This window comes from Coturnix japonica, chromosome 3 (assembly GCF_001577835.2).
Source record: "Coturnix japonica isolate 7356 chromosome 3, Coturnix japonica 2.1, whole genome shotgun sequence".
In the NCBI taxonomy this organism is placed as follows: Eukaryota; Metazoa; Chordata; class Aves; order Galliformes; family Phasianidae; genus Coturnix; species Coturnix japonica.
Genome location: NC_029518.1, coordinates 23,771,130 through 23,783,784, shown reverse-complemented (window position 1 = coordinate 23,783,784; position 12,655 = coordinate 23,771,130). Strand labels below are relative to the sequence as shown.

General features: G+C 39.2%; 1 protein-coding gene and 1 long non-coding RNA gene across 4 annotated transcripts in view; one reads left to right on the top strand and one right to left on the bottom strand.

Moving 5' to 3' along the window:
- LOC107311163 overlaps positions 1–12,655 on the top strand; it is a 65,679-nt gene that overhangs the window by 27,995 nt on the left and 25,029 nt on the right. For both annotated transcript variants that reach the window (XR_001553900.2, XR_004306474.1), the window contains exons 2-3: positions 3,553–6,950; positions 9,807–9,949. This is a non-coding gene — a long non-coding RNA (uncharacterized LOC107311163). The remainder of the gene's footprint in view (positions 1–3,552; positions 6,951–9,806; positions 9,950–12,655) is intronic.
- EPAS1 (endothelial PAS domain protein 1) overlaps positions 4,067–12,655 on the bottom strand; it is a 75,274-nt gene continuing 66,685 nt past the window's right edge. The window contains exons 9-16 of one of the 2 annotated variants that reach the window (XM_015857486.1): positions 11,759–11,967; positions 11,233–11,432; positions 10,129–10,239; positions 8,501–8,985; positions 7,996–8,119; positions 7,787–7,904; positions 7,192–7,374; positions 4,067–6,493 (exon numbers count right to left, since the gene is read on the bottom strand). In XM_015857486.1, coding sequence (XP_015712972.1) covers positions 6,342–6,493; positions 7,192–7,374; positions 7,787–7,904; positions 7,996–8,119; positions 8,501–8,985; positions 10,129–10,239; positions 11,233–11,432; positions 11,759–11,967 — 1,582 coding nt within the window. In that variant the 3' untranslated portion in view covers positions 4,067–6,341. The remainder of the gene's footprint in view (positions 6,494–7,191; positions 7,375–7,786; positions 7,905–7,995; positions 8,120–8,500; positions 8,986–10,128; positions 10,240–11,232; positions 11,433–11,758; positions 11,968–12,655) is intronic. The other variant, XM_015857487.2, reaches the window with a different exon arrangement.

Sequence of the window (12,655 nt, the reverse complement as noted above, 5' to 3'; positions counted from 1 at the left end):
TGGACTTGGGGAAGGCAGTGTTGTGTTAGATAAGAGCAAAAACAGTGTCTATTTGTTCCAAGCGTTCAAAGCATTGGCTATCATTAAATCAACTCTTTTTCTGCAGAGGAGTGTTTTTGGGCAGGGAGAGGGAGGCTGCCTGAAAATTGACATATTTGGTGTTGGTGTTTCCTTTATCTTTGAGATGCCTGCAATGATCAGACCTACCCTGAAGGTTCTGATACCAAAACCTTACTGAAATTCAAAGAAATGGAAGCTGTGAACAGCAAGCTGTGCTAAAAGGTGTAAACAGGCTGATAAATACAAGCCTTTATGTAGTTGAGCAAAGCATGGGAAAGCTCATCTTTATGACCCCTGTAGGGTGTCTTCCAATACAAATGATTCTGTGATTCTGTTTGCAGTTGCAGTCAAAATAATGGAGAGCAACCTGTTTTTCCAGCACACCTCTGCTGTTTTGCTTGCTGTTAACTCCACGGAGTTTGGGGGGTTTGTATTTGAGCTTCAGTACAGTCCATGCTTGCTAGCAGTAAGGTGTTAGGCACCGTATTGTGTGCTCTGCCAGGAAGAAAGCCAGTATCTGACCTGTGACTTACCTAAAAATGAGTGGCAACGACATCCATTTTATGCTTCATTTGATCCTGAGTACTAATGTGGAGCTGCTGTGTGGAGGAGGGGTGAATTAGAGAAGCGTGTATTATTTCTATTGATCATAAGGCTCGTCGCAGGATGCAACTTTTTTGTTTTGCCACTTAGAAGTCATGCAAATTCTGCTTCAGAATAGCATCAGGGAACTGTGGGCTTTGGTCTGGGTTTTTGACAGCTGTGATTGTTTAGGATTTGTGCTTTCTCCTTCCGCCTTGGGTTCGGCCTTCATGAACATCTTGGGAAAAAGAGAACAAGGCTTTCAAGATGATGTGTTTTTTTAAATTAATTTATTTATTTTTACTGAGAATCAAAGTGAAATTCACTGGTATAAATATGCTCCTAACTGGGAAATACATCCTTGTCAATGTCTTTAGAAAGAGAATTAGTCAGGAAAGCTGCTGAATTGACATTGTGATCATTTGTTTTACCGTCACTGTCTGGCTGCTGTATGAGTCAGTTTAAGTTTAGTTGTGGGAATTTTAGCCTTCTATTTTTCTGACTTCTGGCTTATACAGCACAGAATGGTCCTTGTGAGTCACCTTCCTCCAGCACAGCCTGCAGTTCTCCAACTCCTACCTGCCTGGACAAAATCAGGGGGGGAGTTCATAACAATTGCCTGGGGCTGAAAACACAAGTGGGATTCAGAAATCACACCCCAAGCAAGGATGATAATGTCCATCAAGATTGCAATAGGCTCTTGAGGTGCTCTAGTGCATGTGTGTGTAACTTTCTAATCTGAGGCTTGATTTTTGTCCTGAACCCAAATCACCTGTGTGGGGGAACACAAATCCAGGTTTTCTTCCTGCTGGTTGTAGTTCTGTGGTGCATAACAGAACTAAAAAAAGCAAAACTATGCCGCATCTTGTGGCTAAGAAATCATTCAGGCTTCATAGACAGAGGTCAGGCATCTGGGGAAATTGCTCAATATTGCTCTCATTTCTGAAAGTGTAGAAAAAATTGTCTGTGCTTCTGACATTCATTGCTGGGATTTTGCTTAAAGCAAAGTGTCGAGATGATGATGTAAGAGGTGCCAAGGAGATGATGAAGGAGTAAGTGATGCTTCCAAATTAAGTAGCTGAAGTTTTTTCCCCCTCATTTTATTTATGTGAAGCCATTTTTAATGCGGACACCCCAGAAACGGGGTACATACAAATCTCAAGGTCTTCCAGTAGTGCTTTTACTGCTTCTGTTGACTAGGCAAACTGCACTGAATAGAGCCTGGGAAAGTCAAGGGTGACATTGCTGGGCTAATGTGTGGCTCCAGAAAGGTGGGAGGCATCTGGCGTGTGGTGGGCAGGGAGTGGAGCTGTGGCAGTGGCTGATGGCTTTGCCCTAGGAAAACACTGTTATGGATTTTCTTTATTTTTACTAGATTTTTTTTTTGTCTCTTGGGAAGCCTATAATAGGAGAGCTGGGGTAAGGAAGAAAACAATGCTGTTTACTTAAATGTAGGTGAAAATTTCTACTTCTCTGCAGATGAAAAATAAAAATAAAGAATCTGGCACGTATGTGAGTAGCTTTATAAAGCTCCACAAGGAGAAGTAATAGTCACCACCTAGAACAAGAGCCGTTGTGTGCCAGGCTGAGGTGTTGTCACCCTGCGCTCTGTGCACTGCTGCAAGAGAATGCAATTAATTACCTCATGCTCAGGGATCTCAGCATTGCTTGGGGACGGGTGCCTTGGCTGAAAGCGTAGCTGGAATTTGCTTTGAGTCTTCTTGGCATTTTTTGACTTCTGTTAGAATCACCAGACACTAGGATGTTCTTGCTATAGAATTCTATTGTTACCGTTTGCTTGAAGATCAGTATGACTGTTGCTTGCATGGAATCTGTTGTCAGTCTAGGAAAAACACTGGTTTGATCATTTTACAAGGGTAATATACTTGGAAGCCAGCCTGAGCTTGAGAGCAACCCAAATCAGGAGAGCTGAGCAGAACTGCCTGGTGTTCAGCAGAAAATAGTGTTGAACACAATAATTGTGATCAGTGCTGTTAGGGATGCAAGCTCAGAAAGAAATGGCGCATTCACAGCGAAGTTGGCGTACATTTAATTTTAAGTACTTCTACTGTCAAAATCTTGTTGTTTTTTAAAAACCACATGAAGCCCCTGTTCAGCAGCCCAAAGTTTTGTGTGAGGGTGAGGTGGATGCAGTTTGGGTACTAAAAAGATGCGTCAGAGTTTAACTAGCTAGATGTGAGCTACCCAGCTGTGTATAAACATAAAAGAATAAAGCTCTGAAGCTCACCCCCATGTGTAGTGATACTCTGTAGAAGTACTAGGTAAAAGGAGGAAGAGAAATTAAAAACAAACAAAATATACCCACAAACCTGAGGGCAACACTATTATTATTTTAGATATTTGGATGTAAGAGTTGAGACTGCTTGAAGGTTTCCAGAGTGCTAACAATTAGCTGGGTTTGGTTATCAACACCAATGGCACCAGGCAGCATTAGTAAAGGACAGCACCATTTGCAGTTAGTGACTGCAACCTTTAGGTGACAGAACTTACCTGAACAGCTTAATCTGTATTAGATTAGTTCTTTGGTTTTGCTTTGCTTTAAAACATTTGGCTAGGAAGGGTGTGACGTGCTGAGCTGGTTGTTGTGGTAGAGCTTTGAAGAGCAGGGGGTTGTTCTAAATGGTAGATGACCGTGCGTGCTTCCCTTCCCTCTTCATTGGTGGATATTCTGTGCACACTTGTGATTTCAACAGATTTAGAAGCTAGGAGTTACTTTTTATGTCTGGAATCACGTCGGGAAAACAAGGCACTGATAACCCATTTAGATTATTTAAGAGGCCTTACTGGTGAGTTTGAGGAACTCACCAGTAGTAATCAGAAAGGTTAAGCAACAACAGCTTTCATAGAGCATGTCTGAAAATGATGGTTTTAATGTGTGTTCTCTTACAGTGTGATTAGCGTTACTGCGCTATCAGAAATAGCAATTCCTACATGGAAAAGGATGGAAGTGTTGCACAGCAGCACTGCAAAAACAGGACCGGCTGAACCATCAGCTTAGATCTGCTTGGGCCAGCCATGCTCAGTTAGTTACACATCAGGACTGCCAGCATACAATGATGTCACCGCTACAGAAACTTAAGTGAGACCCGACAGCAGTTCCGCCTTGAAAGTCACAGACCACATCTCTGGGCAAGTACTTGTTTTGTTAAATTATTATTAATATTTTTTATTGTAGCACTGTAACAGGGACCTGCTTCAATTTCAAGAGTGTGTAACAGAAGTCCAAATAACAGAAAAAGTTTCAGAGCAGAAGCGTGGTCTGCAAGGTATTAATATCCCATAAGAGGAAAGCTGGAAGGTAAACTAAAAATGGAAGAATGAAGTTACCCATAGATGAGAGCTGGGAATTAAGCTGACAAAGGCCTGTACTGTCCACCTTTTTTTTTAAAGATCAATGCAAACCTTTATTTTCTATAAATAATTTAATAAATACTTTTGTTTTACAATGATACAATAAATGACAAATTCATAGCAAATGAGTCACAAAGAATTTAGGATCAGTATACTTTAATAAGGTATCAGTGTCAAAATACATTTCCTTATCAAATTAAAGTTCCCATATAATATTGTCAATAAGAATTCAGCAATATAGATTATGAAATAATTACGATAAAAAGTATGATTAATATTAAGACAGGGAATATTTTTCCAGAGTGTTTTAGTAAACTGTTAGGCTATATAACATTTTTAATGCTGAAACTACACAAATAAGAAACAGAATAAAAGCAGTATTCAAGTGTCTTTAGTCTTTGATGCCTTTAAGTCCTTGCCACTGAAAAATGTCAAATCTGGCTTGCCAATTGTCATTCATTACACATTGACTCTTATGCTATCCTTTTCCCATATAGGAATAAATGCACTTCATGAGTAGCTTATTTTTGGTAGAAAGAAAAAAAAAAAAAGAGCACAAAACAAAACAACTCTTGAAAGATCTGCCTGCAGTAAGGACTATTGTAAGGTTTTATTTTAAACATTATATACCACTACTAACGTAAGATCTTTCATTTTCAAAAGAGTGCACAGTATCTATGGTTAAGACTCACTTAACACAGCAATCTCTGAAGTGCTCAATGAACCCAAGGCTCCCTCTCTGCAAGTGTCAGTGCATGTGGAAAGCAAATTCATAAAACAGGCTTCAGTGGAACTGGATTTCTAAAACCAATTACCTTTGTTCTCAGTTTCTGGGCCAGATTTTATACCTTCTGTACATTGCCACTGTTCCATTTTCTTCAGTGAAGCCACAACGATTCATACCAGTGGAGGATACCAGATGGATTTCAATAAATACCTCAATATGTAGTTATTTCAAAGTCAGAACTGCCTACCTACTTTTATTAGTTTTAATATTTTTGCTGCTTAAATACACTCCAATTTTCAACCTTCAACATTTGAAAGCATTCATAGCCTTATTTCTAAAAATGTGTATGACAATACATCATAGTTGAAAAAGAGCCCTGAAAACATCTGAGTTTAATAACATTTCAGCACTTGATTAAAACATAAGGTAAGTTAAAATGAGAAAAACCTGTCTTTCAGTAATTCATCTCACTACACCATTCTTAATTCTTTTTCTCCACTTACAATTGAGTTAGCATAATATGCCAGAAAATACTACTCCTAGTTTCAATATTGAAATTATATTGCTAGCCAGACATACACCAGAAAAAAGGTAGCAGTATTCAGAGGTGTTACTACTGGCCATTGGTCACATTCCTGAAGTATTTTAACATTCCAAGAAATACTACTGGTTCTAGCAGAAACAGCTCTTAACTTTTTGTGTTCTAGATGTAGCAAAAGTACCAAGAGATGATGAACAACTGACCCAAAGAGAAACTGTTAAAAAAAAAAAAAAAAGATGTTTTGTGTAAAAAAAAAATGAAGGGAACAACAAAGAAAAAAACAAAACCAAAAGTAGAACAAGCAAGAAACCCCAACGCAAACAAAAACACAGGTCTGAATCCTCCACTGGGATAAATCTGTGGGACAGTCGTGTCCCTAGCACTAAGCTAGGTTAAGTCAGTAGAGGACGTGACTTGCTTCTGAGGAAAAAAGCTTACAGTGTGCAACCTTCACAGATACCCACAAACACTGTCGTTGACCATTCACATTTCTTTCACCAAGGTGTATAAAACTGAAGGGGAAGGGAGGAAGGCAGAAGGCTGGGATTTCTCTTTAGTATGCTTTTCCAGAAGTTATTGAAGTTAGAAAGCAATAAATGCTGCAAAATAGAAAGGCTCAAAGGATTTCAATTTGGCAAATGAACAAAAAACTGTGGTTGGAGATCAAATTTGTTTCATTTGTCTTTGGCAATAAAAATAAATCTTTGCAGTACTGCAGCCAAAGTATCATGCGACAAGGCATTTATACCACAGCTTTTTACTAGCATGAAAATCGAAGGAAATTTGAGTATAAATTACAGGTAACAAGATAAAGGGAAGGTAATCAAACTCTCTAAACAACACTTTAATTGGAATAGAGAAAATACAGTAGATGTATTTCTTTAATATGAATAATAGAAGTGAGTAACTTCAAAAGGCCACTATTTGGTAACGTGGACAGATTCAATATCTATGTAAAATCCTGTAAAAGTGTATTGGTATTAGAAATCGTCTACTTGCAAAAATATATTTAAAAACTGAAGCTGTTTTGAACAGTATAGGCCAATACTGCAGGATTGCTCAGGTTGTCTGGTCCAGGGCTCTGAGCAGTTCGCTGCCCTGCAGAAGCGTGGAACTGCCCAAAACAGGGACGTTTACCTCACAGTCATATCTTGTCAACTCAGGCAGCAAATATGGTTCATAGGAAGACCCCAGCAGACGACTCGTCACACCTGAAACAGTAAATCAGGATGCTGAGATTGGAGGGAGAGAATGAGGGCAAGAGAATGTTTCCTCCTCTTCTGTTTATACCAGTTACTACTATGTATTGTACTTATGCCAGCACACCTCAGACTACCAACAGTTAACATTTTCAGAGCAAATACAAAGCATCTCTGCTTTATGGGATTACAAGCACAAAGTTTTCCACTTCCACTCTAAATTCAGATTGTTCAGAGGAAAATGACACCAGTGAAAATGAAGAAGGCTATAGTAACATAGCTCATAAAATGACAGCCTTGCTCTATCTCCATACATCTCCTTTCATTGCAGATATTAATTTTTAGAAGGCAGATGTTGGTCTGTAATCCACAAACATGAGCTACCACTGCTGCACTGAAGTTGCTTAGTACAGTTTAATCACCTTTGTCACAAGACAAGAACATGCAGGAAGATGACTAGACTACTAAGGTAACAGAGGTACTAGTTGAAATGAAACAAAGGGAAAAAAATTGTTTTTTCACATATATCACAAATGTATGTGTTTAATGTGAAACTTTTAATAGCCAAATTAATTTTTTATTTTGTGTAACACGCATTTGACTCTTGGTTTAACATTCTCTTACTTTTGTGTTAAAAGCTTTATTCTCATGGAATCTGTAGTGGAACTAAATGCCAACATTTTTCAGCCCCTGTATTTGGTAACTCTTACCTGACACTTTATGAGCTGACTGCACAGTATAGTCCTGATAATGGGGACTGTAAAACTGAGGGGAAAACGCTCCTGCTTTCAGATTTTCACCAGGACTGCCACAGGTGGGTTGCTGCTGTTGCTGCTGCAGCTGCAGTTGATTCATTGGTTGGCTCAGACCTCTCGAGTTGCAGACAAACTCATCTGATTCATACAGGAGAAAACAAAAAAATCAAGCCATTGTAATTGTTATAGAAGCTAATACTAATTTGAAGCAAATTGTTCCTCAGTGTGACGATGAATCTATGTAGGCATATCTAAATTCAGTACTACCTGCAAGTTGTGTTGTACTAAAGATATTTTTGAATAATGAAAAACAGTGCTGTAGAAAGAAAGCATCTGTTCTAGCTTTAAATGCCCACACATTGGATCAGCGCTAGGTAAACCTACCTCTATTAAACTGATCCCTATTTACCTCCCAAGTAAGGGTATGGACATATATGAAACAATCTACTTGGCAGCTATCAAACATACTATAAATTGTTCAACTGTAAGCTATATGGGAGATGGAGTTCAAAGTAGCTTAACACTGCAGAACCAATTTCTTTTCTCTTACCAGTAAGAACACTTGTGCTGAGAGACTTCTTCTCCGTAAGCAAGGAACAGTTTTCCCCTTTGAGAAATTTCATTCTCTTCCACATTAACTGAGATGGGTTAATGGCAGATGGGTCTCCCTACAGTTTGGAGAAAAGCAAAATGAATTGATTACACTGATGATCTTGGTACATCCACAATTCTGAAATGGATGCATTTTCTTATGATTACCCCAGTCAGCTGTTGCATTGCCTGCTCTTCATAATCCAACTGTCGCTTCAGCTTCAAACTATTAGACAAAGCAATTCTTGCTGGGTTTATATCTATGCCTCGTTGCCCCAAACCATCCAGCAGCCTGTTGAAAAAAGATCTCTGGGTGAGCAAGAAGGCAAATCTAAACCATCTTTTTCATTTATACAGATTCTTCTTTCGTCTATTTCATTTAAGAGGCCTTTAGACACGTGACACTGTATGTTGAATGTCTTTGTTTCCTTTTGTTAGTCATCCCACATGCTTTGGGAACACTTTACTTTGGGGATCAAAGACTAGCATAAGTAGCCTCTAAAATCTCCAGCCAAGCGTAAAAATAATATGGAAAAGAGTCATGAGATTTTTAATCTTAGGATTCTGAAAGCTATGCCTGTCTCCTTGCTAAGCACAAACACGAGTTGTATGTATTCAAGATATCTACTGCTTTCTGCTCAAATATTTTCCAATGGAAAACATAAATTCTTACCTTTTTTTATATACGGGCATGTTGGGAGAATGTATTGGGGGTCCTGAGGGGGAACTTGATAGGGTTCCTGAGTATTTATCCATGAGTCTCCATTTAGCAGGAACATATTCTAACGGTGGATCAGGTGGCCACTGGGTGTTTGGTCTACCCCCCATCGAAGACAGCGGAGTGCTGGCTTGGTTGTGGTATGGTGGCAACGATGACCTACTCATATTGTTGAAGAACACAGATGATAGGGACCCATGACCAGGGTTAATGTTTTTATTTGATAGCTGTGGGCAATATTTCTCTGGGAGGAACTGATTCTGTGAAGCAGAAGCAACAGGTTGGAAAATGGTACTCATGCTACTTAGATTCTGCTGGGTATTTTGTGCACTTTCAGAGTGAGGACGCTCTTCTTGGCAGATAGGGCTGAGCTGGAAATCTTCTCCATCCATAGGAATGTAAGGAGCCAAGGTTTCAAGGTCCAGTTCATTGAAATCAGTCTGCACAAAAATGAAAGAGGTTCATGAGAAACCTGAAAGTTAATGATAGTTGAGGCACTGTGATGTGAAATACTAGTTGGGAGTTAGTTATGAAGCTAAAAAAAAAAATCACTGTATGCCAAATTTATGTGAATGAAAGCGGTCAGCTTCTCCATATTAAAATAAAAAATAACAAAACATTATTGCTATGAGTTGTACATATGTTGTACTCATTTTGGCTCAGATAGAGTTAATCTTATTCACAGTAGATCATACGCTATTATATTTTGGACTTGTGATCAACGTGTTAGCTATTGCTTACAAAGAGCCAAGCCTTTCTCTGTTCCTCACCTTGCCCCACCAGTGGAATATGCTGGTGGTGCACAAGAAGTTGGGAGGGAGCACAGTTAGGTCAGCTGACCCCAGATGACCAAAAGGACATCCCATACCACATGATATTACACTAAGCAATAAGAGGCGGGGGAAAGAAGGAGAATCTGCGAGGCATTCACAGTTACAGTGTTTGTGTTCCCAAGAAACTGCTACACGTGATGGAGCACTAAACAGTGCTGGAAATGGCTGAACATCTGCCTGCCAATGAGAAGTAGTGAATGAATTCCTTATTTTGCTTTGCTTGCATGTGTAGCTTTTGCTTTTGCAGACTAAGCTGTCTTTATCTCAACTGGAGAGTTTGCACAATTTTACCCTTCTAATTCTCTTGCTTGTCCTACTGGAGGGATTGAGCAAGTGGCTGCATGGGTCTACCTGTCTTGTGGCATTAACTGACAACATTTTTCATTTTGAGGTTTTACAGGAGTTAATTTATTTGTGTTTTGTTCTAGAAACAACATTTACTCATTAGTCATCACGGCAAGATATTAAAAAAACAGGCAGTTGCTTATATCCCTTATCCGGTCTACAGAAGCTCCCAGTTTCTGAAGCTCTGCTTCTTTCTTTTCTGCACTGCCACAGTGACACCTCCAAGGTAACTGCTTCAAATCATTAGGGAAAGAAGTGGACACCTCAGCTTTTCAAAGCATATGCTTGTGTTTGATGGTTTTGGTGTGCATGTTATGACACTGTATCTGCATGAATCTCTATTATTGTCTGCTAACGGAGGGCCAATTTTCATGGTTTTGGGAGAGATATTAGCTTCTTACTTACCTGGGAGTTGCACTGACTTTTTGATTCTGTGTCCATGGCAAAGAGTTTTTCAATCACCTCAATCTTAAGATCGTCATCCACAGAAGTGTAGTAATCCTCTGGACTGTTTGGCTGCACAGAAATAACAATTGGCTATAAGCAGCCAAGACAACTACAGTGCTGGCTTAGCACACTTAACTACATTTCTGTCACATAATTTCCTCCACCATCAGATTACTTGTCTCTACAAACATTGAGAGCCATAGTGATTTAACACAGGCATCCAATACAATAACTTAGTTGCCCCGTTAAATGTTTTTTTTTTGTTTGTTTGTTTTTTGTTTTTTTTTGGCACATCACACTAATAACATGACAGAATAATTGAATAGTACACATCTAAAGAAATAAAATGCTTTGCACTACGTCAGTGATTTTAATAAAATTGGACATAAAATTGTTTCAAGTTAGAAGGGACTGCTAAAAGCCCTGCAATGAACAGAGCTACAGCAAGATTGGGTTTTTCAGAGCCTGCTCCAACTTGACCTTGAATGTTTCCAAAATCCAGTAGAGTCCTAACCTAGTAAGTAATCTAGTAAAGTTCTGATAATAGTGGCTCTAGCTCATGAGGGCAGTGCCCTGGAAAGCTCACTCATTCTTTTAGCAGTAAACTCTGTGAAGCTACACTCAAAAGCCTGAGCTGGGTAAACTTTTTTGTTGAAGACTATAGTTTCTAGTAAACAAACAGAAAGAGGACTGGCCTGAGGGCAATTCTGCTAATGACCAGACCATTTAATATTGGAGTTTCACTTAAGGTTAGTTCCATGTAAGACGGTAGCAAGTTCAGCTACTAGCTTGTTTATAGACTATCATAATTGCTTAGTGAGATGGAGGAAAACAAGGAATGCAATATAAAGGCAAGATATAGCTTCCTTCTGACATTTTTTCTATCAGGGCTTTCCTACACAAACAGCATAGGATAAAAATACACAATACAGTAGGGATATAGATGTGCTGGGCTTGTTACAAACACTGAGACAGGAGTGCTAAAGTGAGAATGTCATCTTCATGTTCTGATGGGACTTACAAAGAGAACATCACTTTCGCATTATTTAAAGCTTTTCTTACCGTGGAACAGCTACTGTTGCTGCTTGCACTTGGAGTACTGTTGCCAGGTGGAATCTGAGGCATTGTAAAGGATGGCATTGTCAGCGTTTCACCTTGAGCAGCATGGCTTTTCACTTCTACTGGCCACGGTTTGTTTGGTGTCAAAACAGCACTGGTATAGTCAGGGGGTTCCTCAAACTTCTGTATCCCTGGATGGAGTTCTAACAATGTTAATAGTACAACATTAATGGATGCTTTTAGCTTGTGCCCTGTTATGATATAATTAAAGCTATTTATTAAAAGTAAACTCTGATCCTAGTTGCCATAACAATAAGTAAGTTTGCAAAGACTTTATCTTGTTTAGTCAGCAAAAAAGCCTGATTCTGCCTTCATTCACAGAAATTTTCCGCTGATGTGAGCACATGAGCTCCTATGACTGTTACTCCTCATTTATACACACAGCAAACAGACCTGGTCTATTAAGTTTCTAAACATAGGCTCATATGTGGTTCTTTGTTGCACAGAAATTATTTACACAAATACTAACCAAAATCCAGGGAAATAATGGCATCTCCAGGTGTTGGAGCCAGCTGTGCAAGTTCCTCCGGTTCTTCTTTTAGCTTAGTAAATAATAAGTCACTCTTATCCCTCCCTGAGATCCCATTCTCAAAGGCACTGCTCATCGTCAACAGGTGAGGCTTGAAGAGCGATTCCGTTTGGTCCATAGAGAAGACAACATCATTCTTCTCAATTTCACTAAGTAAGAAGAAGAAAGAGTTTAGGTTTTTAGCACCATAAAGGAAGATGTGGTAAAGACAGGTATTATAACTCTCGAAAGATTGCTCTAACAGTATTTTGGTCTCTCTCAGTTGAATGCCAGGCTCTTGACAAGAAAGGCACAGTTCCAGTGTTGCTGAGCACCACAATCTCAGATGACGTGGAGAGTGTGGTCAAGACTTCTGTGAGAGTACTTAGGGCTTTGTTGCTCTGGTTTTCAAAGGGATGTAGTCAGGGCTACAATGACCCAGACTATCACTCAAATAAGTATTTTATTTAGGACTCATCCAGGACCAAAAATACATGAGCTTTTCAGGACAGAGATTGATCTGTGGTTCCGATTTTTGAGAAAGAAAATGGCTTTTCCTAGCAACACAAATACACTTACTACCAATTTTTCCTTCTGTCACAATACTAGAAAAATAAAATGCATTCAGTAGTTGTGTTACACAACAAAATCTTTAGTGCAGCCCTTGTGTTCTGCTTCACCAGCAGAGCAGTTGCTCTGTAGAAGAAAAAGGCTATGGTGTAATTCAACAGCTTGTATGGGAACGGGCATGCCACATTCTTCATCAATGTCTAACATCAGTAAACAAGATTGAACAAACATGACTAAACTGATTCCAGCATAGCAGCACTGGATAAATAGACCCTTCAAAAATATTTC